Source organism: Rutilus rutilus (assembly GCF_951802725.1).
Source record: "Rutilus rutilus genome assembly, chromosome: 18".
NCBI lineage: Eukaryota > Metazoa > Chordata > Actinopteri > Cypriniformes > Leuciscidae > Rutilus > Rutilus rutilus.
This window is the reverse complement of record NC_140231.1, coordinates 19,809,995-19,836,114: the sequence shown is the minus strand read 5'-3', so window position 1 is coordinate 19,836,114 and position 26,120 is coordinate 19,809,995. Positions and strand designations below refer to the sequence as shown.

The 26,120-nt window shown below is 37.8% G+C and overlaps 4 protein-coding genes across 6 annotated transcripts in view; 1 reads left to right on the top strand and 3 right to left on the bottom strand.

The window, feature by feature from the left end:
• Positions 1–3,937, bottom strand: part of myo5b (myosin VB) — a 52,548-nt gene extending 48,611 nt beyond the window's left edge. For both annotated transcript variants that reach the window (XR_014625198.1, XM_084387526.1), the window contains exon 1: positions 3,786–3,937. Coding sequence is in view for 1 of the 2 variants with exons in the window: in XM_084387526.1 (XP_084243652.1) it covers positions 3,786–3,812 (27 nt within the window). In the remaining variant the exon portion in view is untranslated. The remainder of the gene's footprint in view (positions 1–3,785) is intronic.
• Positions 3,938–6,142: 2,205 nt separating this feature from the next.
• cfap53 (cilia and flagella associated protein 53) lies at positions 6,143–12,142 on the bottom strand. Its single transcript, XM_084387743.1, has 8 exons — positions 11,924–12,142; positions 11,372–11,601; positions 11,108–11,281; positions 10,726–11,029; positions 9,831–10,049; positions 9,509–9,725; positions 6,764–6,866; positions 6,143–6,672 (listed from the first exon to the last, which is right to left on the bottom strand). Exons 1-8 carry the CDS (start codon positions 11,984–11,986, stop codon positions 6,432–6,434), a joined length of 1,551 nt encoding a protein of 516 aa, XP_084243869.1. The 5' UTR covers positions 11,987–12,142; the 3' UTR covers positions 6,143–6,431.
• Positions 12,143–12,699: 557 nt separating this feature from the next.
• On the top strand, positions 12,700–17,929 carry chek1 (checkpoint kinase 1). Of its 2 annotated transcripts, none has more exons than XM_084387920.1 (13): positions 12,700–12,889; positions 13,183–13,255; positions 13,345–13,568; positions 13,710–13,774; positions 13,887–13,956; positions 14,566–14,754; positions 14,836–14,940; positions 15,114–15,209; positions 15,295–15,376; positions 15,497–15,662; positions 15,975–16,106; positions 16,219–16,320; positions 16,513–17,929. In XM_084387920.1, exons 2-13 carry the CDS (start codon positions 13,191–13,193, stop codon positions 16,603–16,605), a joined length of 1,389 nt encoding a protein of 462 aa, XP_084244046.1. In that variant the 5' UTR covers positions 12,700–12,889; positions 13,183–13,190; the 3' UTR covers positions 16,606–17,929. The 2 variants fall into 2 exon arrangements, with proteins under 2 accessions (XP_084244046.1, XP_084244047.1); XM_084387921.1 differs by having other exon boundaries at positions 12,757–12,905; positions 16,513–17,326.
• On the bottom strand, positions 16,929–22,694 carry vsig10l2 (V-set and immunoglobulin domain containing 10 like 2; the record flags this gene model as incomplete). The annotated part of the gene is made up of 12 exons (XM_084388010.1): positions 16,929–17,536; positions 17,641–17,747; positions 17,833–17,857; positions 17,952–18,074; positions 18,650–18,958; positions 19,129–19,419; positions 19,505–19,765; positions 19,849–20,106; positions 20,828–21,103; positions 21,230–21,508; positions 22,005–22,358; positions 22,625–22,694. 12 exons carry the CDS (start codon positions 22,692–22,694, stop codon positions 17,436–17,438), a joined length of 2,454 nt encoding a protein of 817 aa, XP_084244136.1. The 3' UTR covers positions 16,929–17,435.
• Between the last annotated feature and the right edge of the window lie 3,426 nt (positions 22,695–26,120).

Genomic DNA, 26,120 nt, shown 5'->3' with positions numbered 1-26,120 from the left:
GGTGAGCGCGAGACTTCCTGCTAAATCAACGAAAAGTGACCGGAGCAGAGCAGGTGCACTGAAAAACTGTTTTTCTGTCCCTATTTTCCCAATTCTGTTTCCCAAAAACACATGCAATTTGGTAGGATATATTGCATTGTGAGATATACTGCATTATATTTTAGAGATAATGTTGCATATTTACAACACATTTAATATCATAAATGTGCACTTAAATAAAATGTTTTTATATTCTTGTGTTCATTTAGTTAATTTTTTACTTAGATTTTTATTTTACTATTTTATTGAAAAACGTTTAATGTCTTATTGATTTAAATGGCTTATTTAAAAATAATTGATCCTATAAAATTATTGCAAACTGTCAAAAGCCCCAAAGAAAAACTAAATACAATTTTATATTTTATTTTAGCAATATTTAAAGGGTTAGTAAAAATGAAAATTCTGTCATTAATTACTCACCTTCATATCATTCCAAGCACGTAAGACTTTCATTTATCTTCGGAACACAAATGAAGATAGAAAGACATGATCGATTTTTTGTATTATGCACAGTGAACAGATTGAATTTAGGCTCATCAGATATGGTAAAGGCAAGTTCAAGTATGCTTGCTTGATGTGCGAGAACCAATGAGGTTCATTGTCGTGTGTTACGCAGCACGTTTGGGCTTCCGCAAGAACCAATGAGATCTGTTCTCACGGTTCAAGCAAGTTTGGTTTAACTTCTGTTTATGTTCGCCTGTCAATGTCTATACTCTTAAAAATGCTGGGTTATTTCAACCCATGTTTGGGTCAAATGTGGATCAAATATGGGTCAACCATTGGTTTAAAATTTTTTTTTTAATTTTAAAACCCAGTGGTTGGGTTTGTCCATATTTGACCCAAACATGGGTTGAAACAACCCAGCATTTTTTAGAGTACGTGAATTAAAGCCGAAAGTGAACGAAAGTCTAACGGGTTTGGAACAACATGACTGGGTGAGTAACTAATGACAATTTTTGGGTGAACTAGCCTAACCCTTTAAGCAATATCACCCAGCCTTGTTTGTAGCCTACTACACCCATAATCACTGGGTTAATCATATTACTTTGAGTTGTGCTGATGGAGCCATTAAAGGGATGTTAAACAAGAATTAGTTATAATCCACATCTAAACAAGAATTAGTTATAATCCACATCTAAACATGAATTAGTTATAATCCACATCTTTAAAACCTGCCGTAATTTAGATTACAAGTTATACAGGGACCCACAGAGGTACACCATTTTCTTACATAAAAAAAAAAAAAGAGCATGAACATTACAATAAAACATCTTAAGTGCTTCTCCCAGATTTCTCTCCCCAGTCATCCTGGAGACTCTCGTTTCTGCATCAGTTACCTTAGCAGTGGCATTTGCCAAGCCATGAGTGCAGGGACTGTGATCGCACATCCAGCCCAATGGTACATTCCCCCTGGACCTGCACATGACTTGTTTATCTGCCCAGAGGCACTGAGAGACCTCAACAGTGACGTACTATAGCACATGGTTTAATCAAGGAGATGCAGAGATGACCATGTATTACACCCAAAGAAAGAATACAAAGGGGGTGTTTTTGTTGAAACAGCACGGCAGAAGAAAAGACTCAGAGAATCTATTTGGAACGGACAAAAAGAGATATTAGCCCCATCAAATCTAGGTTGTGCTGGGGTCAATTCAACAAAACATCCCATTTAGGAGGAGGGTCGAAACTTCGGCTGGGGTGCATTGTGCCCCAACCTAATCCTCTTTCTGAGAACAATAACCAAAGACACAAAGCTCCAACAAAAGGCTACAAAGTAATAACTTACATTCTTAAAGCAGGGAGCATCAAACAATAACGCAATTATTTTTCATTCAAAAAGTGAGATTTTGTAAGGTATTTTTACTGGGAAACATCATGGATCGTCCTTTTTTAATAGCCAGTACAGGATGAGTCATCGATTTATTTGGCGCATTTTCCCAGTAGAGAAAAGCCGCCATGATATCAAAACTCACTTGGATATACACGTCACAATAGGGAGGAAAATACCATTTCCGTTTCATGCAGACTTTAAATGTGTATATCTGCAAAAAGTTAGTTTTGTTGACACTAGCATTTAAACATTTGCCTAAAACTTCTTATTTCATTAGATATTTAACACCAAAGATGTTATGTTCTTAGATGTATGATAATATTGTATACACTGCCTCTTTAAAACTAGCAAGTTGGTCTAAGAAGAAAAAACAGATGGTAGATTGTCTCCCTGGTCTTACATACAGATTATCAAAGAGTAGATTATGAAGTTTAATTAGGTGATGGGGGGGGGGGGTTAAAATGAGGTCTGTCAAAAAACAAAACTGCTTAAAATGTCTGTCTATTCAATCCTACTTGTTAGTGTAACCAGCGATACACGTGGGAAGGGTGGTTATATGATGACATCACTGGTTTGGTCTTTTGCTTGAGATCGTTAAAATAACACTCAAAAGCTAATAACAAAACCTGAAAACTGTGGAATACTCTTAGGTTAAACGTCTGATAAGAACACAAAGGCAAAAATAAGGGAGTGAACTGGTGTAATATGTTTCAACCCTTATGGTGACACTATAAGAATTGGGATGAACTGAACAGTTCAACAAAGGCTGAGGACAGGAGGAAAAGAAACAATATGAAATTTGCATACAGGCCCAAACAACTTGGAAAGACTGAGTCACCTGCAGCATTAATATGTGACATAAACATGAGGCTACACCAAGGTCTTTCCTAATTTGTAATATCATATTTACAGCTAGCATTCCTTCTCTGACATATTTCTAATATCGCTGAATTCCCAGGACAATTCATTTTCCAGTCGTTTGTGATGAGAGTTGGAAAAAATAATTATTAATAATAATAAAAAAAAAAATAATCAATTTCTATCTGATGAGATATTTTAGAGCTAGGCACAGCTTAGAAAAAAATTATTTAGCCAACTACTAAAATCATACATTTCCATGACAGAAATCACTAATATTTCCAGGTTTTCCATAACTAGTATGGTAATCCTGAAAATAAATCTACAATTGTCATTGTCAACAATTCGCCAAACAAAATAATGTCACATAGGCCTACTAATGATAGGCTACTATTCCCAAACAGCACATTACGCAATCCACTAATGGATGAATTTCATTATAACTGGACAAGGATCCTGTCTTCGAGACAAGAGCAATATCCAATAAACGGCAGTTACTGAATATCTCCAGTATTGATTATGCTGGTTTTGACAGATACGTAGTGTCTAATATATGAACCACTAAAGAATAAGAGGAAGAACTCGTCGAGAACACATGGTTGTGTCTCAATACCCAGTGAGCTGCCTTCGCAGACAGCATTGTTTGACATCAAAGCCGAATTAGTACGCGCACAAACGTGCTGTCTAGATAGGCAGCTCAGTGTGTATCGAGACACCGCGAAAGCCGAAACTACTTACAGACCGAAACCAACAGGAACACACCTGTCCGCGATACTTCCCTGTGTTTTATAGGAAGTTAAAGGCAGTTATGAAGAACTACAGGGCGTCAAATAGTTGAAGATTACCTTTTGTGAGGTTTTATGGTGTTTAAAAGATTTCAAGCTAGTCATGTTACATTAAACGAAGAATTAAGTCCCTATCCAAAGACTGATGAAGGCGTCGTTTACTATCTCGCACAGTAAATTCCATTAAATTACTGTCCATCTGTGCCATATTACATACTACTTATTTATCTATTTAATGGTGTAATAAAATGTAAACTATTACAACAACTCACCTTAGAGTAGAGTTCGGTCACAGACATGATCCCAAATACAGCAGCTCCCACCTAAACTAGTCACATCAGCACACGTAAGGCTAAATATTTCCGCTTGAATATGATGATATTCCCATCAAGCTTTATAATCCTTGTGTCGTCCTGTCACCACTCCATGTTGTGCTGGTTTGTACTTTTGAACTCCCTCTGACGGCTAATGTTAGCGCGTTAGCCGCGCCTGATCACGGCAGGTGTCTGTCCCCATAATTGAAGTTCAGTTAGAAAAGCGTCCTTCATCCTCCCGCATAAACAAATTACAAGTTAAAATAAGCAATGACTGCGAGTTATCACAGACTTCTCATAATGGCTTAAAGGTATCGGTTAAATAAGAACTAAATATGTAATTGTCAAAAATGCAGGAGTGAAGTTGCTGCCCTGCCTTCTTTCAGTCTCCATGGACTCTCGATCATGACTGACATGACCGCACCGCAGCGGCAGAGGATCATGGATCAATGGCACAATTCAGTGTGTCTACAGCGACACCCTCTGGCCAATTACAGCGCTGCATTATAATCACGTTGACGGAAATAAAAATGCTAGATTGTAAACATCAGGATTGTGTATAGACTCAAGTCTGTCAGCAGTTAGAAAATATTACGAGAACAGTTTGTTAAGATAAAAGCGTTTACCTTTGTATAAGTGGCTTTTTTAATTAATATTTTAAAACAAACCAAAGCCATAAACAGGCATTTCCAATAATAAATCCTATATAAAAATATGCTTGTTTTTTATCTGCTTTTCTCCCTCCTTTAACTTGTGTATCACAAGCTTACACTTAAAACTTGGCTTTATTTACAGGGAAGTTTGTTTAATGAACTTGGGTCTTAAGATAAATTACTTGTGTTGGTTCGCATTTGTAAGTCACTTTGGATAAACGCATCTACTAATTAACTACATGTAAATTTAAATGTAAAATATCATCGCTGCTTATTTTAATTTTATTTATTTATTCAAAAATCTTGACAATTTCTAGAAAATGTGTATTTAAGCCTTTTTTTTTTTACTTGATCCAAAAAAAAAAAAAAAATCACATCATTGACCTGCTGTATACATCACTAAATTCCGTGTTTCTGATCTGAGACCAACTCCCTGAAATTATTGTTACTTGTTACTTATTGTTATATCTTTGACTCCAGCTAAACTTTGAAACACATAGCGCAAAAAATAAACTACCAGTTAATATACAGTATAACATCAGAATACACATCATTGCTCCAAGATAACACTGTTCTGATTAAACTGATTGGGTCCATTTCACTGTGATCACACAATGTGAAGTTTAACTCTCTATATACTTATATGTACTTTTTCTTATGTTTCTTAGAAATATTTGAGAGCAGAACCTGCCTAGAATAATCGAATAGTGTGCTGTGTTTGCTCAGTGTCTGCATCATTAATCAAAGACACAAAGCTGAGCAACACAGCAGCTTCTCTACTCTTATCTGCAATATGCAAAGTGGACACAACACAAACCATGTGTAAAATACAGGGTAGAATAGAAAATTCCTAAATAAAGACGTACAAATTCCATAAACAGCGGTGTGATTTTTGTTGTTTTGAGAAAAAGTGTTTAGCTGGTTGCTTTTTAAATGAATGTATTTATAAAGCTGTAACCTGTAAATCTCAGTGGACCACATGCTGTATTATTAATGTGATAAGAAAATCTAGAATGAAAGAGTAGCTGTGTCTGACTTACCTTGACATAAAGCTCATGTTCACGCATCTTCTTCTCTTAAAAATTGAGCCAATATCCACAGACACAATGATCATCAGAGCTCTGAATTATTCAGATATAGTATATTCCTCATGTCACGCTTTAAAGGATTGTATAGTCTGAGAATTTTGTAAAGTTCAAAACTGGCTTGGGTAAAAGTTCAACCTGTCTGAACAGCTGAGTGAGAAAGAAAAAAAGGAGACAGAAATGAAATCATACCAATTGCTCCCACACCCATAGCACTCCTAGGTAAGGTATTGGGCGTTGACTAACTTCTTTACCATACACATGTTGTCGTGGAATCTGCAGTGTCAAAAGTTAACCGCCCACTCCCTCACCTACTAATCATTTAGCCCAGCAGCTTATTGGTCTAAAACCTTGTTGCCAAATCATTATGGAAATCATCTAGAGTGTTAACTGTGTCATTTTTAACCTTTTGACCTCTCCTGGTATTGTGTACTGTACATGCTTCATAGCAACTGTGGACAGTGTCTAATTTTTTTAATTAGATGGTTGGTGTTAAAGGCGGTGTAAAAGGAAGTCTTCTATGTGAAATCTATGTGAAGACACTTTTCTATGTGAAGACACAATGATTTGCTTTCTTGAAATCATGAAATAATCTTTTATACATGCAAATATCTACCTCAAAACAAGCTAATCCAGTCAGACTTGTATTTACTGTATGTCTGAATACAAACTTTGACACGGGATAATAAATCTGATCACAGATCACACAAATGTGTAAAACATAGTTATTCAGAAATGAGCATGTAAGTTAGTAACTTCACTGAAAGTTCCTTTTATGTAATCTGTTTTCTTTTTATACTGTTTTTAGAATATCGTATACTAATGTTAAGAATGTTACTAATGTTGTGAGTAGAATTGGTTTGGATTTATGCCAACTGTCCACCAGAGCTGGAGCTGCGCTCTCGTCTCCTGAAGGGATGAACTGCTGTGGTGCCGGATATGGGCCTTGAAAGGATGTCCTGAATCTTCTTATTGTACTGCTCCTGGTACATCAGGCCCTCCTGGAACTCGTGTTCTTTCTCAGCTTGTTCTGCTTCACAAATGCGCTGGCGGTGCAGTATCTGAGCCAGTAAATCAGCCTGATACTCCTGAGAGGCCTCCCTTAAACTGGACATACGTGAAACAAAATATTATTCATTTTTGTATGTTTTGGTATGGGTATGATTAAGTTGAACAACTTTGAGAGACAGGAACCTACCGAGTCTTTTCTTCGTCATCCAGCAATTTGTTCTCTTGAATGATTCGGTCAAGGTCCTCTCTCTCTTTGAAAGTCTCAGCCTGTTTCTGCAGGTTCTCGTTCACTAAAGAGAAATAAATAAATAAATAAACGATTAAAAAACATTTAATAAAACTTTATTATTACATTTATGTATAATAATAAATTACATATTGATTTTTTTAACGATTTAAAGTTTTCTTTTTGAAAAGTCTTAGGTTCACCAAGGCTATGTGATCAAAAATAGAGTAAAAACAGTAATATTGGAAAATATTATTACAATTCATAATAACTTTACTTATATTTTAAATATGCTAATTTGGTGCTCAACTTTATGTGATTGTGCTACTTCATATTTTTGTGGAAACCATGACTCCAGAATTTGAATGGTAGTGATTATATATATATATATGTCTCATCATTTATATTTTCATTGTGGGGTGAACTATCCCTTCACTTAGTTTCTTTAAATTAATGAAAAATTAAAATGAATAATAATAATTGTAATAATTGGTTTAGTTTGTAATATGTTATTAAATAAAAAAAAATATATAAAATATAAAGAATACATTAAATAAGTATTAATTATACACAATATATATTTTAAATAAATCTTTAAAAACTGAATTACTGTTAAATCTAATCTTTAGCAATCTCAAAACGAATATCCATTTTTCATACTGCACATTATAATCTTGTGATTCCTAAATTGACTTGCAGAATTAAAAACAAACTAGTGCAAAATGCCCGTGCAAAATCAGTTTTTGTGTGTGTTTTTAGTAGTTGTTGATTTGGTGTGTGTGAGTGCTCATTGTTACAATTGCACAGCAAAAGTTCAATGACATTTTTATTTGTGCATGGTAGAAAGCACACAGTGAACTCCGAGAAAAAGTTATGCTTGAGCAAACAGTTTGTGAATAGGCAACTACAAATGATGCCCGTGAAAGAGACTGTGAACGCATTGAATAGGATATGTTTAGTTGGTGAATAGCATAGGCTACTATTACACAGTAGCGATAGCGTTAAGCGCACCAGAATGAAATATAATATTCAGAAGTAAACAGCATAGCTGACTTACAGATTCAGTTAACATCCACAAATGGTGGATTTTACAGTGAACTCAGAGAAAACGCTACTTAAGCTCCGCTGCTTTCTTCGACCCTCTCTGTCTCTGGTCCTGGGCTGTGTTCACTCAGTGTGCAGTGTGAGAGGGGGAGTGGCCAGCGGCTAGAGCGGCAAAAGCCAGTGGGTGCTTCTTTTACCGATATATATTTAACGATGTCAAACTTGGCACTGCACTTACTCATGCCCATAGAGAGACACCTGTCAAGTTTGAAATCCATCGGACTAATCTCGAGATCCATCTCGAGAGATATGCGAATAAAACACACACACACACACACACACACAGAGAGAAAGACGTTCCCGTAATTTATAGATCGATATAATATACAGAAGTAAACAGCGTAGGTGACTTACAGATTCAGTTAACATCCACAAATGAATAAGCGCGACGATTCAGGGAGCAGGCTACACAGTGAGCTCGACGATTAAGGGAGCAGGCTACACAGTGAACTCGACGATTCAGGGAGCAGGCTACACAGTGAACTCGACGATTCAGGGAGCAGGCTACACAGTGAACTCGACGATTCACGGAGCAGGCTACACAGTGAACTCGACGATTAAGGGAGCAGGCTACACAGTGAACTCGACGATTCACGGAGCAGGCTACACAGTGAACTCGACGATTCAGGGAGCAGGCTACACAGTGAACTCGACGATTCACGGAGCAGGCTACACAGTGAACTCGACGATTCAGGGAGCAGGCTACACAGTGAACTCGACGATTCACGGAGCAGGCTACACAGTGAACTCCGAAAAAATGCTACGCTTGAGCAAACAGTTTGTGAATAGGTTACTACAAATGATGGCCGTGAATAAAATATAATATTCAGAAGTAAACAGTGTAGCTGACAGAGTGTTTATGTCAGAATGTTTATTTTTAAACCACAACCTTCTTGGGGCTTCTTTGACCGATATAACCAAGCGGCAACCTCCCTGTCTCTCTTGAAACCAACACGGAAGTGAATTATACGGCAATTCATCAACTGGCCGCTTGAGGCTGGCTGCAAAAGTGAGTCAAATCTGTATCTCCCCCATGTTAAAATGCCCAACTTTAAAGCAGAAAAAAACATGTTTACAGCCTGGAGCAAAAAGTGGCTTTGGTCTATACAGCTAATTTTGCCCTTCATGACAACTGTGAGGGGGGTGAATTTTTTTATAACTCATCCGTTTAAATTATATTAAGCCTTACATTTCTGCATAATTAAGGGTGTCCACTTTTGAGTGACAGGCGGATTTAGGCTTCAAAAACGGTCTTCAGAAACCTACGGGTGACGTCACGGACACTACATCCATATTTTTTTACAGTCTATGGATATAACCCTCTAATGTCAGAATGTTTATTTTTAAACCACAACCTTCTAAGTGCTTCTTTTACCGATATATTTACCGATATCTTTTGCATTTCTAATCCAAACAATGTCAAACTTGGCAGACAGACAGACGTTTCTGTAATTTATAGATAGTTATAGATAGATAGATGATTTTAGTGATTTATTTTTCATTGATTTAGACTAAAGTTTATTGAAAATAAATATATATATATATATATATATATATATATATATATATATAAAATGCCTGATCTTAAAGCATTTTCCTTACAGTTCTCCTGGATCTGCAACCGGCGAGTGTCCATGACATCCTTCATGAGTCTGTCTCTCGCTGCCTTTTCCAGACGCCACTGTGCCTCCCTGCTGGCCCAAGCCTGCTGGAGCTCTGATTCAAACAGTTGCTCGGTCTCAGCTTCTTGTCGTTTCTGCTCTTTCAGCTGCTCTGCTAGATACTCCCGGTACCTGTGCTGCTCCTCTTTACGCTCCAGCTATTCATGAAGAACATTTCATAGATTTAGATTTTTGGATGAACTACTCCTTCAAGTGAAGACCAAAACCTCTGTTAACAACACTGTACTCTGCTGAAGTCTAACCTTTTTGAGGAACTCCTCCTGCTTTTCATCCCTCTCTTCACTCAGAAGCTTCTTCAGGATGCTCATATCCAGAGCCAGCTCATCCTGCCGATCTCGTGCCAGGCGCTTCATCTTCAGTCGAAGAGAAAAGTCCAGCTGCTTACGTCGTTTTTCTTGGTCTTGAAGCTTCTGTCTGTGTTCTCGCTCTGCCTCCAGACGGAGCATCTCCCTCTGGTCTCTCTGAGGAACACAGCGTTCAGAAGAATCAATGGCGCAGCTTTTTTTGTACAAATGTTATGCTGGATTTTAAAATTCAATAAACTTTTGTCTAAATAAATGAATTTAGTGTTTAAAAACTAAAAACTAAAATCACCTACAAGTCAATTTAGGAATCCCAAAATTATAATGTACAGTATGAAAAATGGATATTCATTTTGAGATTTGCTAAAGATTAGATTACATTTAACAGTAATTTAGTTTTTAAAGATTCATTTAAAAAATAAATAATAGTGTATAATTAATGAATACCTATTTAATATATTATTTATATTGTATATTATTTTTTATTTAATATAAACTAAACCAACAAACTAAAAAATGATAGAAGAAACATTAATTTTAAGAAACTTTAAGTGAGCGTTAAAGGGATAGTTCACCCAACAACTGCTTGGTTACCCACAGTCTTCAAAATATTATTTTATGTTCAACAGAAAAAAGAAATTAATACAACTTTGGAACAACCTGAGGGTGAGTAAATTATGACAGAATTTTTATTTTTGTGAACTATCCGTACAGATACGGATCAATTAAAAAACTCTAATATTGGCCCATAACTAATAACCTACAGAAATATTGTGCATCCCTTATAATAATTTGAACTTGATTTGATTGATTTATTGAATTGAATGATCAGTACCAGTAACTGGGCCTCCTCTTGCTTCAGCTGCTTGGCCCGGATTCTCTGCTCCTCAACCATTTCCATCTGTGTTTGCAGGAATGCCTTCTGCTGGAGGTTGTTCTCTTTCTGACGTTGAGCCTCCTGGTTATGACGCTCCTCTTTAGCCAGCCTGTCGCTCTCCCACATCTGAGTGAACAGTCTGTCTTCTTCTTGTTGCATCCGTCGCACTTCCTCCTTAGTACGGATCTGAGATTCACGCTCAGTGCAGACCTCATCCTGTCTGCGCTTCATCTGCATGGTGCGCAGCTCCCCGCACTGCTCTCTAAAACACAGGAAGAGGGAAAATCTTATCTAATCCAAAGTTCAAGATGGTCCAACTACTAATGATATGGCCTTCTACCTGAAGAGTTGATCGAATTTATCAGCAACAAGCCTCTGTCTCTCGCTCTCCCTTCTCTCTCGTAGAGTCGTGGCTCTTTCATGCATCTTAGCCTGCCTCTCCAACACTGTCTCTTTTTTTGCCTCCATCTCCCTGAAGAGTTCCTGCTCTTCTGACTCCAGCAGCTCACGAAGCCTGTCGAAAAGAGCCAGACAAATGTCATTACATTTACAGTGAAAGACTAGTCCTATTTCTTAATCATTTATGATGTTATTCCATTCAAACCTTTCCCTCTTTTCATCAATGCCTATATGGTACTGCTCTCTTGCTTCCTGTAGATGTCTACTAATAGTGGCCGACACCATCCGGCGCTGTGTGTTTCTTTCCCATCGCATTTTCACATCACAGGAGCTATGATCCTTGGTAAACTCCAGAACCTCATTCTGTGTCGCCTCCTGTTTCCTTCTCCTCAGAAAAATGTTGTCTATGTCTTTGGATAAAGGTTGTCTTGCTCTCTGAAATGTACATATTTGAGTTGAATATTAACACTAACCAAAAATGTAAAAACATGTAACAAATATGTTCAACAAATCTGCTGTCTTCCCAAAGAGAAAGATAGGGTCTAAAAAAAAACATACATATACTTAATCTGCACATTAACACATTAGAAAATGTTTAACTTCCATCTTTCATTAATGTTTTTTCATCATCTGTGATCAGGCCCCAATAATGTTTGAAAATTTGGTCTCATAATCATCATCATCAGTGTGTGTGTGTGTGTGTGTGTGTGTGTGTGTGTGTGTTGATTCTGTCAAGCAAACATAACTAATAACTCACCACTGCCACGGAATGTGCAGGTCCAGTTATTTCCCGCGTCCTTCTTCGGTGGGCTGTCAACATGGTAATTTTTTTAACTCCACTTTCTCAGACTCTAACTTAGCTAACTTGAATAATGACCCTCCAACTGTCTAACGTTAGTTGCGTTTACGGAACTGAACTGATGTTGCCATAACAACGGCAAACCACATCAGCCGCCTTTCAAAATCAACTTATGCGATGATGAGATACGATGATGATTGCAATTATCCTAAAATACAGTTGCATGCTAAAGTTAAATGCCCTATTACAAAAACTCAAATAATCTTGCGACTGTTTAATTATTTTTCTTAATCACCGTGACAGGCGAGCTTTTATTTTGTGTAGTTTTCAAGCGTTGAAACGATACCCACCTTCCCCCCTCTAGTCTAATATTATGACGTTTTATTGAAAAGAAAAACGTTTTATTAAAAAAGAAAAGAAAAGCAACCAGACAAACCAAAATGTCACATCTGATCCTAACCAATATTCTTTAGTAGAAATATTCTTTACAATTCTATATAAAAGTATAGGATCAGAAACACATAAAATAGCATTACTCACGTTCATCTTTAGTTTGTATAAGTTATCTGCTAGTATATTAGTTTTTTGTATATCTGATGGTGATAGTTACATAACAGAACAGAATCACGTTTGCATTTTAATTCCAATAAAAAAAAACACGAAAGGATACCATCAAATACTCCAGGTAATATGAAAAGTTCCCCACTAATGTTTAAAATTTGCCACTTGCTATTGGATTTAGACACCCTAAGCTTTTAATTTGAAATTTCTCCTCTCCGCGCGCTTCCGGTGATGTCAAGTCGTCTCCAGAACGCGCCAAAGTTTGGACGGACGCGCAGTGTAGACATTCAAAACTTGTCAGTGTAAATATACCAACAGAACAGATAAACAACTTGCTTCACATGGGACAGCTTTAACACTGATGTAGGTGACTCGCAAGGTATTTTTATTTGACAGAGTAACATAAAATTGACATCGGACAGCATCTGATTGTCGGAGTTGACATTTTACTTTTGTTTACAGTTGCTAACCTAACGTTAACGTTAGTCATATTTAGCATGTATGTCATCATGTTTATTTCCTCAAAACTAATATTTTCTGTGTCCTTTCAGCTTTTTTTATTACTAACAAGAGCTGCTTATTACAAACTGTGTAGAGTACAACTTAACTGGTTTGCTTTCACTAGTTCTCAAGGATGTCCTGACTTGTGTCCACAGATCAGATCATGTCTGTGCCTTTTGTTAAAGACTGGGATGTGGTACAAACCCTCGGAGAGGGGGCGTATGGAGAGTAAGTGACCACTAGTGTACTTTTTTTATTAGTGCCATCCTGATCAGTTGAAGTTTTAAAATATATTAATCTACTTCAAATTATTGTAGGGTGCGACTGCTGGTCAACAAGAAGACAGAAGAGGCTGTGGCTGTGAAAGTTGTTGACATGGCAAAAGCCAAGGATTGTATAGAAAATGTGAAGAAGGAGGTTTGCATATGCAAGATGCTCTCACACCCCAACATTGTACGTTTCTTTGGGCATAGGAGTGAGGGGACGACACAGTACATCTTCTTGGAGTACTGTAGCGGAGGAGAGCTCTTTGACCGAATCGGTGAGATTTGGACATTCGTTGTTTTTTTTTTTTTTGTTGGATCAGTTTCTTTGTTCTGTAATGTAGATCTGGTGGGGTCTGACTGTTTGTTACGAACGAGAAGATTCTACTCAAAATGTCATTTGACTCCCATTCTGACAGAACCGGATGTTGGGATGCCAGAAAAGGAGGCGCACAGGTTTTTTCAGCAGTTAATAGCTGGTGTGGTAAGGTTTTGATGAATGTAAAACTTTTTCTTTGACTCTGGTTTGTTTTGTGAACAGTTTTCACCCCATAGCTGTCTTTGTAGTGAAACTAGATAATCTCTCTCACTTACAGGAATATCTTCACAGCATTGGGATTACACACCGTGACATAAAGCCTGAGAATATTCTTCTTGATGATAAAGGTACATCTAAATGGTTTTGTGTTCCCTCATTATAAAACAGATTCTAGCAATACAGTGTTTCAGTCACTCTAATATACACAACAGTGTTAACTGTGACAAAAACTTTATTAAAAATTATTATTAAAAACTGTTAATTGTTTACAGTTATACAATGTATATATATTATATATATATAGTTTTCTATTTAAATATACTATAAAATATTATTTATTTATGTGATGCAAAACTGAATTTTCATAATGAATACTTCAGTCTTCAGTGTCACATGATCCTTCAGAAATCATTCTAATATGCTGATTTGATACTCAGTTATTATCAATGTTGGAAACAGGTGTGCTGCTTAATATTTTTTTACATTTATTTAAAATAAAAATCTTTTGTAACAATATACACTTCCGTTCAAAAGTTTAGGAAAGAAATTAATACTTTTATTCAACATGGATGTGTTAAAGTTTTTGTTATAAAGTGATAGCAAAATCTTTGTTAGAAAATGTTCCTAGTTTGAATTTTTATTTATATTATATATATATAATGTATATACATGTGTTTGTATACACGCACACAATTTATAATATTCAACATTTTATTAAAATGCATATTTTCACTCAGATAATCTCAAGATCTCTGATTTCGGACTGGCTACCATGTTCCGCCACCGTGGCCGAGAGCGGTCGCTGTCCCGTCTGTGTGGCACTCTACCCTATGTTGCCCCCGAGCTGATGTCACAATCGGCGTTCCACGCTCAACCTGCGGACACTTGGGCTTGTGGCATTGTGCTCACTGCAATGTTAGCTGGAGGTACGACAACAGTTTTCTGAGTGTCATTCAGAGACAGCATCTTATTGTCAAGATTTTAGTATATACTGCATTTTTCCTTAGAGTTACCATGGGACCAGCCGAGCGAAAACTGTCAGGAATATTTAGATTGGCTGGAGAAGAAGATCTACCTCACACCGTGGAAGAAAATAGATGCTGTGGCCCTGAGTAAGTAGCTTAGCTTTATTTAATCCATTATATTTTTTGTATTTATTTAGACCAGAATATCATAGAATTGTGGGCTCTTTTGACTTGGGCCAGAAAGCAACTGCATAAAAACATCTTAAAAAACACTCAGAATATTTGTGATGCTTAAGCTTGTGTTTTATCTTCTTTGTCAGGTCTGCTATCCAAGATATTACTGCATAATCCAGAGGAAAGGTTTACCATTCCTGAAATGAAGAAACATCGTTGGTTTTGCAGAAGTTTCAAATCAGGTACTGCTTTCTAGCATTAGCTCAGTAACTCTAAGTCTTTTGAAGAATTTTTGTGATTCTGTTGGATCTGTATTTTTGACCACAGCAGTAAAACGACAGAGTGACATGCCAGTAACCAAGATGCATCGGGCTGACTCAGAGCTCTCACAGCTGAGACGAAAAAACAGGTCAGTACGACAAATTAATGCAAATGGCCGCTGAAGGACAGGTTAGTATGAAGAGAAACTGTTCACTAGTATATGCTATATTATGTTCTAAGGGTCACATCCATCTATGTGATTCCTCAGTGATGACAGAGCACAGATCTCCAGCTCTCAGCCTGAACCGCAGGGATTGTGGGAGGAGAAGGAGGTTACAGTGCACACTGATGTCAGTGTCAGCTTTTCACAGCCTACCTGTCCTGACCACATGTTGCTGGGCAGCCAACTACTTGGCACCCCGGGTGCCAGCCAGGTAAACCTATTCTATAAAATTAATACAAATGATAGTATGCTGCTGACTTACTGTTTTGTTTTTCACTTCTTTGTTTTTGTGCATGTTTATATATGCTTTATGATTTATGTCTCAGTTATTTCTGTCAAAAATGTTTGTGCTTATTCCATAGTAGTGCTTAAATTTTATGTCACTCATATTGTTGAGATATATTGCCTGATTTATTATTTATTTTGGGTCATTTTACATTTGATTTTTTTTTACCCAGTTATTTATTTAATAAAACGAATTAAATGAAATACTAAAAAATGTTTCATCATGGTTTTTTTGCAGAACCCATGGCAGCGGTTGGTGAGAAGGATGACCAGGTTCTTTACTACGGAGAAGGCAGAGGCGTCTTGCATTGCGCTCCGTGATGCTTGCATTGCCATGGGTCACACATGGAAACAGAGCTGCACCAATCAGGTCACTAGATAAAACAATCAGTTGTTACAAGTATTTTAAATACTTTGCACTGAATCTTGAACCTTATAATGCACTGATCTTCTTGTCCCTTTTTCTCTCTCTCTATTAATAGGCGACAGTGTCCACAATGGATCGCCGCAATAATAAGCTGATCTTCAAAGTACACTTCCTGGAAATGGAGGAACGCATTTTAGTAGATTTCCGACTGTCAAAGGTAAGCAAATTAGTTTTTTGCTATAATTTATGGCTTATCAATTACATTTACCTCACTATGATGATTCTAAATTAACTGGTTTGTCAAGAATCTTTGAATAAAGAATAATTATTTGTATAATTAGTATTTCTTTTTATAAATTTGTTTTGAATAGTAAAGCTGTCTTCTCAAAACTGTTCTTTTGTATTCTAGGGGGACGGTTTGGAATTCAAGAGAATATTCCTGAAACTGAAACTGAAGCTGTCTGACATTATTAGTAACCAAAAGGTTTTGCCTTTGAATTGATGCATGTCCACATTTTAACATGCAAAGCCTACATTCACACATGCGTATATACACACACACTAAGTTGTTCTATGATTGTGGAATGTGTTTGGATTTGTGTTTGTAGTTGTATGTCTGTTTTTCTGATCAAGGAGTGAGGAGAAAGTGTCAAGTTTAGTTTATCTGTTCATTCGTGTTCCGTTACTGAAGTGAAGAAGAGGGTTTGAGTTCTGCTGCCTCTTGAAAAGATGCAAGTGAAAGCAAAATTAAAAATAAATCTGTCATTAATAATGTTTTTTGGCTTAGACAGCTTTGTTTAAATTAGAAAAGGGAAGAAAAATGTATCATGTTCAGCCTTCATTTTATTCAACGCTGAGTTCAGAAATGAGTGTATTTTGCTTACAAAGACAAATCATTCAAAAATATCAAGTTGTCATTTACCTACATGATTGGTTTACCTCAACCCATGTGATTCAGAAGCAGTTAAAATCAGTTTAGTTCATTGTAAATAGACACATGAAAGATGAATGGACAAGTACTCAAGTCATTTTCAATCTGTGTACTGGTGTAGGAGAAGCAAGCAGTAAATGTAGAAAAAAATATAACAATCCTGCTGTGAATTAACAAAATTTGCTTGTGTTTTAGTCATACCAAAACCATGTTAGCATGCTAATATCTGTTATAGATGTTATCTAAATGGGAGACACTTGCAAGTTGATCTTATAAAATTACATTCAACACAAAATAATTGTTCCCCCTTTCTTAGTTTACTTCTATTGATGATGAGAATGTGTTCCTGATCCCCAGTGGTAAATGTATGGTAACAAACATGGTTATGATCAGCCTTGTCTTTAGCTTGAGGCCATGACAGTAATAGTTACGTTGACTGGCTCCTCGCCAGGGGGAAGGTTTGTAGGTGTTGCGGTTGGCCTTGGCAGTGCCATCGATGCTGCTGTAAGAGAAAACGTTTTTTTTTTAAATGGTTTTGAAAATTCAAAAAAGTTTCTAATTATTTTGGTATGAGGTGGATAAATAAGTTTCAGTGGTCTGAGGTACCTGGACTAGCTGGTGGGCTTGGCTGTCCTGTACCTCTCTCCCCCTCTGCTGTTCCTGGAACCTCATCCTCAGGGAAGTTAATGTTCTCTCTAGACTGGCTATTCTGCCTGAAAAACACAAATAGTAGTAAAGTAGTCAAGAAATAGTAAAGAGCAATCAAATAACTGTCGAATATCAATTATCAAAGCATACCTTCCAAATATCAAGTCATGAAGCCCTGTAAAGTGTGAAAGTGGTATTAGCATACAGCCTTGCTAGTGTTAACTATGAAATAAATGGATTTATTTCAACATTAAGGATGCGTAACTCACGTGGGTTATTGTTGCGGTTCCGTACCACATACAAGAAGAGCAGTACAGTGATTATTGTGGCTATGATCATGCCTCCGATGGCTGCCCCAATCACAGCTGGGTAGGCATTGAAGGGAGGTTCGGCTGGAAGACAGCATACCTATATCAGCTTCACAATATCAGTGTTACAATAGTGTACCATGTACCATGGCAATCGGACATTTATTCAGAGGCTTAGAACTCTTACTCCATAATATAAATTGTAATGTGTTACTGATTTTTGGGAATAAGCTTAAACATTTACTTGGGTTAACTAGTTTATTTAGCATCATTAGCATATATGATCATATGCTCTTTTTTTAGAGGCAAGTTGTTATGAGACAGAATGAGATGAGTAGACAAAAGTAATGTCAGGAAAGGTCAAAGGGTAAGTTAACAGGTAGGTCATGTAAGAGGAAAGGGATAGAAGGATGGATATGTGTGGGTATGGAAGTGATCAAGTGTGCATTTCACCTGAATGGACAACAAAACAAAAAACAACAGCATTAGATTTTCAGTGAGTGATAACTATTAAAAAAAAATCCCAACAACAAAAACTCCCCAATCTTAAACATTTGCCAACAGCATCAAATTATATTCTGCTTTTCTATTTTCATTTAATTCATGTTTATATGTGCATTGATGCTCAGATTTTCAATGTACCTTGTAAGTGTTCTCACCTGGGCTCTTTATCTCTGAAGGGTTTCCAATGGTGCGATGGTTGAGGGCAGTAATGCGAAATGCATAGGTTGCTGTGGGATCCAGATTGTTGATTTGGTAGCTTCGGGAATCAGGGTCCAGATCTACCAATTTCTGCCAGAGAAGATCACTGTTTCTTTTCTTCACAGGTTCAGGGAGCCTCTGGCGCTCTATAAAGAACCCGGTGAGCTCGCCATCAGTCTGGAGCTGCCACTCTAGGTCAACATCAATCCGTTGACGACTGTTGTAAATGATCTTATTGATGCTTATATTCGGGGGCATTGGATACCCTGAAATAGGAAGATTTAGAAAGTTATTCATTTATATCTAACAACCAATTAAAGAGCTACAGGAGTTGAGATAGATACAGTAGTACCCGTCCATGTGCATTATGTACCATTGTATTGTAAGTACTGTATATGAAGTATAATGTCAGCATGAAACTTAAAGGCTTGCTTACTCTTCACCATCAGCATAATGGGAATCTCTGCCCCTCCGACAGCATTGGTAGCCGAACACCAGTACTGTCCACTGTCCGTATCGCTGTCCGTTTCCCGCACGGTCAAGTTGGTCCAGGCAGCAGCCCGCTCCAGGACGTACTTCTTAGGAATCTCAATCACATGCTGTTTCAGGTTGTTGTACCAGGTGATCTCTGTGACAGGGTAGTTTCTACTCAAGATACAGGTGAGCTGGACATCACTACCCTCATAGACGGTCATCACACTGCGCTGGGTCACTAGGACTGGTGCCTCTGAAGACCGAAAGGACACAGATTTAAATGGATTATTTTACTGTTTTAAAGGATTGCTGAAAAATAATGACTGACCCTTTCTTACCCAGCTTTAAAGTACACTGTTTGGTCCCCTTAGCCAATGGATGTTTTGCATGGCATATAAAAGCCTTGCCACTGTAGATAGCGCTTGACCGCAGAACCAGGATGTTGGCATTCTCCTCAGACGTGCCTTGCATGTCCCCTGAGCTGGAGGCCCACCATACCAGGGCTCGAGGGAACCCACCTTCCCAAGAGCAGGACAGCATTAGGTACTCATTGTTTCGAGTTGCATATGCAGAACACTTTGGCTCCCCATAGGGCATCCCTGGGATCAAGAGTATGTACAAATTATTTACTGACCTTTCATTCATCTCAACGTGAACTAGGTGCTCTTGGTTTTACACTTACAAGTTCTGGCACTGCAGCTCTTGATTTCATCTGAGGCGATGTGTGAGCCTTGACAGATAAACACAGTGTTGTTTCCAGTCACTTCACCTTTCTGAATCTTGGTGATGTTTGTGAGTCCCTCACTCTCTTCTCCAAACACATACGGGGTCCATCTCAAAGTGGCTGCGGGGATACCACCCTCCCAGGTACAGCTGAGGGCCAGGTCAGTGTAATTGTTTACTGGTGAGATCGAGCATGTTGGAGCGCCATCTGGAGGATCTGTGGGAACAAAACCATTGTGTAACACAGGGCAGTGAAATGGATCCAGGGTAATTTGGGCCAATTTTGGAAACTGATAGAGGCAGAGAAGTGCTCCTGAATTTGAGCCGAATGAAGAGGTCGGCTTAGGTGTCTATTATTTATCTAGATAGAAGAGGTAGTCATCTTCTAGAAAGGTCAAGAGTAGTGAAATATTGGATTGGCATCTGCTAAAGAAAAAAAACCCATCACCTATTAGGATTTCACCTGTTTCAACTGAGCCAAACTTTAAGACATATCATGAGAAGGTGTTGCTGTGTTAGTATACAGTATCGGTGGGGTTGTTAGCACCCTGGTCATTCAAGAATAGATGTACATTCAAGGCATGAAGGGGGGATTGAGGTGTTATGACAAAGCAAAACTAGGCCTTTTGGCCTTTCTCGACTTGTCATAGCACAGAAACAATCACACCTGCTGTATACCTTCAGCTCTCAGAACTGTCCTTCATCTCCTCCAGATGCACGTCCACAATCGGCCACTCTGGAATCCTGACACCTTTGTTTACGTAACTGTCTTTATGTTCGTGTGAGCATGTTTGTGTAAAGGAAAATATGTAAGAGGAAGCAAAGGCAAGAAATTTGAGAAGCAAACTTGAAGAAGCTGTAGAACTCTATCAGGACAGGTTGAAGAAACAGCAAAGATGGACACCAGAATCCAGGCAGGGGTTTGTGGGAGCACTCACAGTAGACGGTGAGGGTGATGGTTTTCCTGGAGCGGGTGTTGAGGTAAGTGTTCTGAGCCAGGCATGCATAGTGGCCCGTGTGCATGCGTAAGACCTTGGTGATGGTGAACTGTGGACCCGTGTACACCTGGGAGTTGTTGTAGAACCAGACATACTGACTGGGGGGATTAGAAGAAGCTTGACACAGGAGGGAAACTGTCTCTTTTTCCAGGGCGGAATAACCCCGCTCTGTCACTGAGTAAGGGGTGACATCGATCTGAGGCTGGTCTGGACCAACTAGAAAAGAGACATAGATGTTTACATGGCAGATTCTCTTTAAATTGCTTTTCATATCACAGACTAAAATTATATGATGCACCAAACTGTGTTGTTAATTTCAAAGAATACTTGGGAGTCTCTTACAAATGATGTCGAGCCAGATTCGGTCACTGCGCTGCTGGTTGACTTGGTTGCTGGCAAGACACCTGTACCATCCAGTGTGATTGCGGTTGACCTCAGTGACATTGAATCGGTTGTCGTCATAGATCTCAGCCATGGTGGTGAGCTGGCTTTCCCGACTCTCCTGTTCCCATATGTAATTAATAGGCCCAGTTCCATTCTCCAGGCCACAGCGCATGGTCATTGACGTGCCCTCCACTGGCGAAGAGTCGCTCATCAAAATGTAAGGTTTGGTAACTGGCACTGTTAAAGTCATTACAAAATGGAACCTCATTACTGATAGATCACGAAAGAGTGGCTGTAAAATATAATAACATTACAAGCACAACCTAAACAATAAACAAGTTGATGTAATTTCAATTTAACCTTTTCTTTGTTTCCTTTTTCAAATTTTTTTAATTTATTGGAAATTACCTTTACATGTATTAATTTAGTAGATGGTAACAAACAATTCATGCTAATATCATCAAAGTTATACTTAACTAGATCAATCACTAGTTAATCACAAGACTTCTTAAGTCAAAGTTCCTTGGTGTAAACAATATAACAACAATAGTTTTGATGTAAACTAGTTAAGAAGACTTTGGGGCATACCAGTAACACATGATGGTAATTTAGGGTTTCTGCACCACTTTAAATCCCAGGGTCAATATAATGAAATATAAAGGTTCAAATGAACCTTGAACTTGGTCAGCCATTGTTCAGATCAGTACTTAGACAACCTCTGATTACCACTAACCTAGAACATGCAGAAATACATAGTAGTAATACAGCTTGGCTCCTTCCGGGGTATCATAAAGTGCCTGGCAGGTGTACACTCCTTCTGCAGCCAGAAGAAGCTTCTCAATGGACAGAGAGGCGCTGTTGCTGATTACTGTCAGATCACCCAATTCGTTGGCTAATTTCTGTATTTTGGGACCCTTCCCAAAGTTGTACACCACAGCACGGATGATGTCTGTGCCCGGTTGTGTGAAGCCCCAGATGTAGACATCGGGTAAGGTGGGGCCACACTCCAAGATGACTCCACGTCCCACCACACCATTGGTCTTGGTCTCACTGTATACCACCTGTCCCGGATCCAAGATATCTACGCCTGGGAGAGCACAAAAATAATTTTAAAGGTGGCAGTGATCCAAGATATTATTAGCATTGATTAAGTTGCTAAGGGTATGTCACGAGAGTCTCTTCACTTGTATTTTGACAATGTGAGAAATAATATGCATTTAATTTTCCTCATTCCACACACACACACAAATCAGAGTCTGAACAAGAAAACAAATACTTCTAATCAAATGGAACAGCTAACAAATGTATGATTGAAAGTATTAGTTGACACTGGCACTGAACAGATTGTCTTACCTTGAAGGAGGAGGGGTAGAAATAAAACAGTCAGACAGATATAAGGTACCCCTAAAACTCTTTGAACCATGGTGCCATGATCTCATGTCCAATGCCTTGACCAATATGTAAAAAGGCACAACAGCTATCTTCAAAAAAGAAGAAAAAACAAAGAGAAATATCCAATAAATATGATGTGACCTCTCTGAGCTTATGATTACAGCCGAAGTCCACAGGCTCAATGAGAGAAAGAAGCAACTGAGTCTCTCTAAACTGATTTGGCTTGAATAATTCACAGACCTTCCCCTTCACGAACAAGAATACAGCAGACTGGAGTAGAAAGGTTTAGGATGACACAATGATAGCTGTGTCTCATCTATTATTGAGGGTGGCGTGATGGATGGCCGTTCTTGCATTCCATCACACGCAGTGAGAAAGAAAAAACCTTTGATACATGCTGTAACACAATGATTTATTCTCTTATATAAAACAACAACAACAGTGCTTTAATAGTGGCCTGACAGCATGAATTAATTCATCGATACACAGATTTTAGATTATGAATTTATTTTTCACACAAATCTTTTTCATCAATTTGGAATTGTTAATTTCCCCCATCCATGCAGTCTGTTTTAATGCAGGCTGCATATAAAGGTATGGTGTGGCTAATGCGCAATAAAATAATAAAATAAATCTACATTTAGATTCCAGGGTTAGTTGCTGGGTTCACAGCCTGAGGAGATGCACTTTAATCACAGATCTCTGCTCTTCTGAGCTCATCCCCTCTCTGGGTTTGAGGTCAGAATTTGTGTGTGTGTGTGTGTGTGTGTACCTACTTAGCTATATTTTGGGGACAAATTTGTACCCAGAAGTGACCAAAACTTGACAAAAGCTCCAAAAACCTTCCTTTAGGGATGTCCTCATTTGTAAATTTGGTATAAAAAATAAAGTAATTAAAGGTTTTTTAAAAATGTAAAAATGCAGAACGTTTTGTGTGATGGGTAGGTTTAGGATAGAATATACAGTTTGTACAGTATAAAACTATTTTGTCTATGGAATGTCCGCATTTAGATAGCTAAGTATACGTGTGTGTGTGTGTGCGTGTGTGTGTGTGTGTGTGTGTGTGTGTGTGTGTGTGTGTGTGTGTGTGTGTGTGTTCGTGTTTCCATCCATAACAGCTCAGCCAAGCAAAGGAAACAGAGTGCCTCGCTACATTCATTCATGAGTTTCTCATGTTACACTTCCATGTAAAGTGGACAAACACACTGGAACCGAGAGCACAACCCAAATACACAGATGCCAATGAAAATTATGATATCATAGATATTACGTAACTATTGTGAATAATTATATTTTGTTATGTAATACAATGACATTCAGAACTGTCAAATACTTTTAGTGGCCACTGAGGTTCTGATACAAGTTGGCCTGAACACAAGAGCTGGTTTACAGCAGCTCCACTACTGACACACAAATACACTTGTTCAAATAGTTTATAATCGGAGTTATGTGATTAGCGCCAATCGGTTCTGTAACCAGACGAAACCAGCTGTGATCTGTCATGTTTACGCCAGATGGCATACAGTATGTCATGTATATTAAATTCAATCTATAAGTAGGTTTAATCAGATTATTATTTTATTGTGTAACCTTCACACAATCACCTCCTCATTACACTTTGCATTGCATTGCATCATCACATTCTGGTAAAATGCAAGAAAATATACAATATTATCAGATATAATCAGCAATACTAAAACCAAACAAAATTTATATTGAATCCAATGTTTATTTATTAGTAGAAAAGAGAAGAAAAAAATATCACAGGTTAAAACATTCATTTACATCATTAACAGCTTATTCAGTACCAGCTGTCACTATGAACACAACACACAAATACATATAATGTAATGCATCACATTTCTGCACATTGTCTCATGCCCATACACTATATAAATACTCTATGCAGTTATTAAAATTGCAGTGCATGAAAGAACTTTGTACCATTGTGCATAAATGTCACAAAGCATAATGTAAACAATAATAAAGCACAAATGACCAAAGAGATTCACAAATCTACTTCCTGGAATATGCTGATGCACAAAAAAAAAAAAAAAAGTATCATATATACAGTGTGTGTAATATATATACATACATACATACACACAGCATATACAGTTTAAAGATGCAAAAAATATGACTATTTTGTATTGGTCATAGATCATGCTGTCGCAAGTTTCACCATTACTAAAGCTGAAAAAAAAAAACCCATTTTAATATAAAATAAGTAAAAATAGTAAATGGTATTGAAAATAATAAATATAATGTTTATTAAAAAATTATACATACACATACACACACACACACACAATATATATATATATAAAAAACATATTAATAAACATTATAGTTAACATTTTTAAAGACAGCGTAAAATTTAGCTAGATAAAACTAGGGTAAACCTGTTCAGTTAAACAAATACAGTGAAAATTCCAAATGACATAAAACAATGGAGTGATGCATAACTGTACAGAATACAATAAACAATACGGGCCTGTTGTAAATGGGGACCACCGACCTACTTTAAGACAATGATCATTTATTCTGTACATAGAATCAGAATCTACTCTGATGCTTTAATCTGTAATTATTTGTAGATTAAATCTAAGCATTATTATTAAAAATGTAATATACGCATGCAAATCCAATTGTGCTTAGAGAATAAAAAAATCTATTACATTTTTTAAAGTTTCCAGAAAGAACACAATACAAAAAAAGTACACAATGGTCAGAGCAGCTGAATAAAGACAAAAAGAGAGAGAAAGGTCGCAAATGCATTCATACATACTGCTCTTTGGGGAAGGTGTATGAGGAGATGGGGCCGGCGGGGGGTGTGGGGTAAGTGAATATGGCGTTCTGGTTGCAGTGCTGAGTGTAGGGGTTTTGGGGCAGGAAGGTCAGAGGAGGTTGAATGGGAGGAGAGTGCTGCTCCAGATAATCCTCTTTGTTACACGCCAAACGGTAACTCACGTAGTCGGCCGTGTTTGGGAGCTCATCGTAGAACCTCCCGGGGCTCTGTGGGAACAAAGATTCAAGGTCAGATAGAGAGAAAGAGAGAATGAACGCTGTGTATATTTAATGAGAGCGCACAGGCACACGGCTGACACTGTCACCCTGATATTACGCATGCTGGTGCTTACACGCTCAAACCTGGACCAATGTTTAAAAAGTAGCACAGTTCAAGGACGTTATACAGAGTTACCGCTAAAACATACATTGTGATAATAAATACACCTGATGGGGGTCTTGTGAGAGGTATTAGGACTCAACAGGGAGGCAGTAGCAGCATGTTTGTTCTCTTCTCCAGTAGGAGGCGCTCTCTACACACCAAGGCTGAGGCCAAAGGCAATTCAGGTGTATCATTAAAGCCTCAGTACCTCTATTCAGGTCGGTAGCCAGACCGTGGTGCATTAGTGCTTCTTTTCATCTGTTAAAATGGACAGAGGCCATACTGGTG

Excerpts from the sequence above, each read along its gene's own strand:
- cfap53 (XM_084387743.1), bottom strand. The coding sequence starts at position 11,986 with ATGTTGACAGCCCACCGAAGAAGGACGCGGGAAATAACTGGACCTGCA. Across the intron at positions 11,282-11,371 it reads ATTGATGAAAAGAGGGAAAG|GCTTCGTGAGCTGCTGGAGT; the intron begins GTTTGAATGGAA and ends TCTTTTCGACAG. Across the intron at positions 6,867-9,508 it reads GTTGCAGATCCAGGAGAACT|TGAACGAGAACCTGCAGAAA; the intron begins GTAAGGAAAATG and ends ATTTCTCTTTAG.
- chek1 (XM_084387920.1), top strand. The coding sequence starts at position 13,191 with ATGTCTGTGCCTTTTGTTAAAGACTGGGATGTGGTACAAACCCTCGGA. Across the intron at positions 13,957-14,565 it reads TATTCTTCTTGATGATAAAG|ATAATCTCAAGATCTCTGAT; the intron begins GTACATCTAAAT and ends ATTTTCACTCAG. Across the intron at positions 15,377-15,496 it reads CAGCTGAGACGAAAAAACAG|TGATGACAGAGCACAGATCT; the intron begins GTCAGTACGACA and ends GTGATTCCTCAG.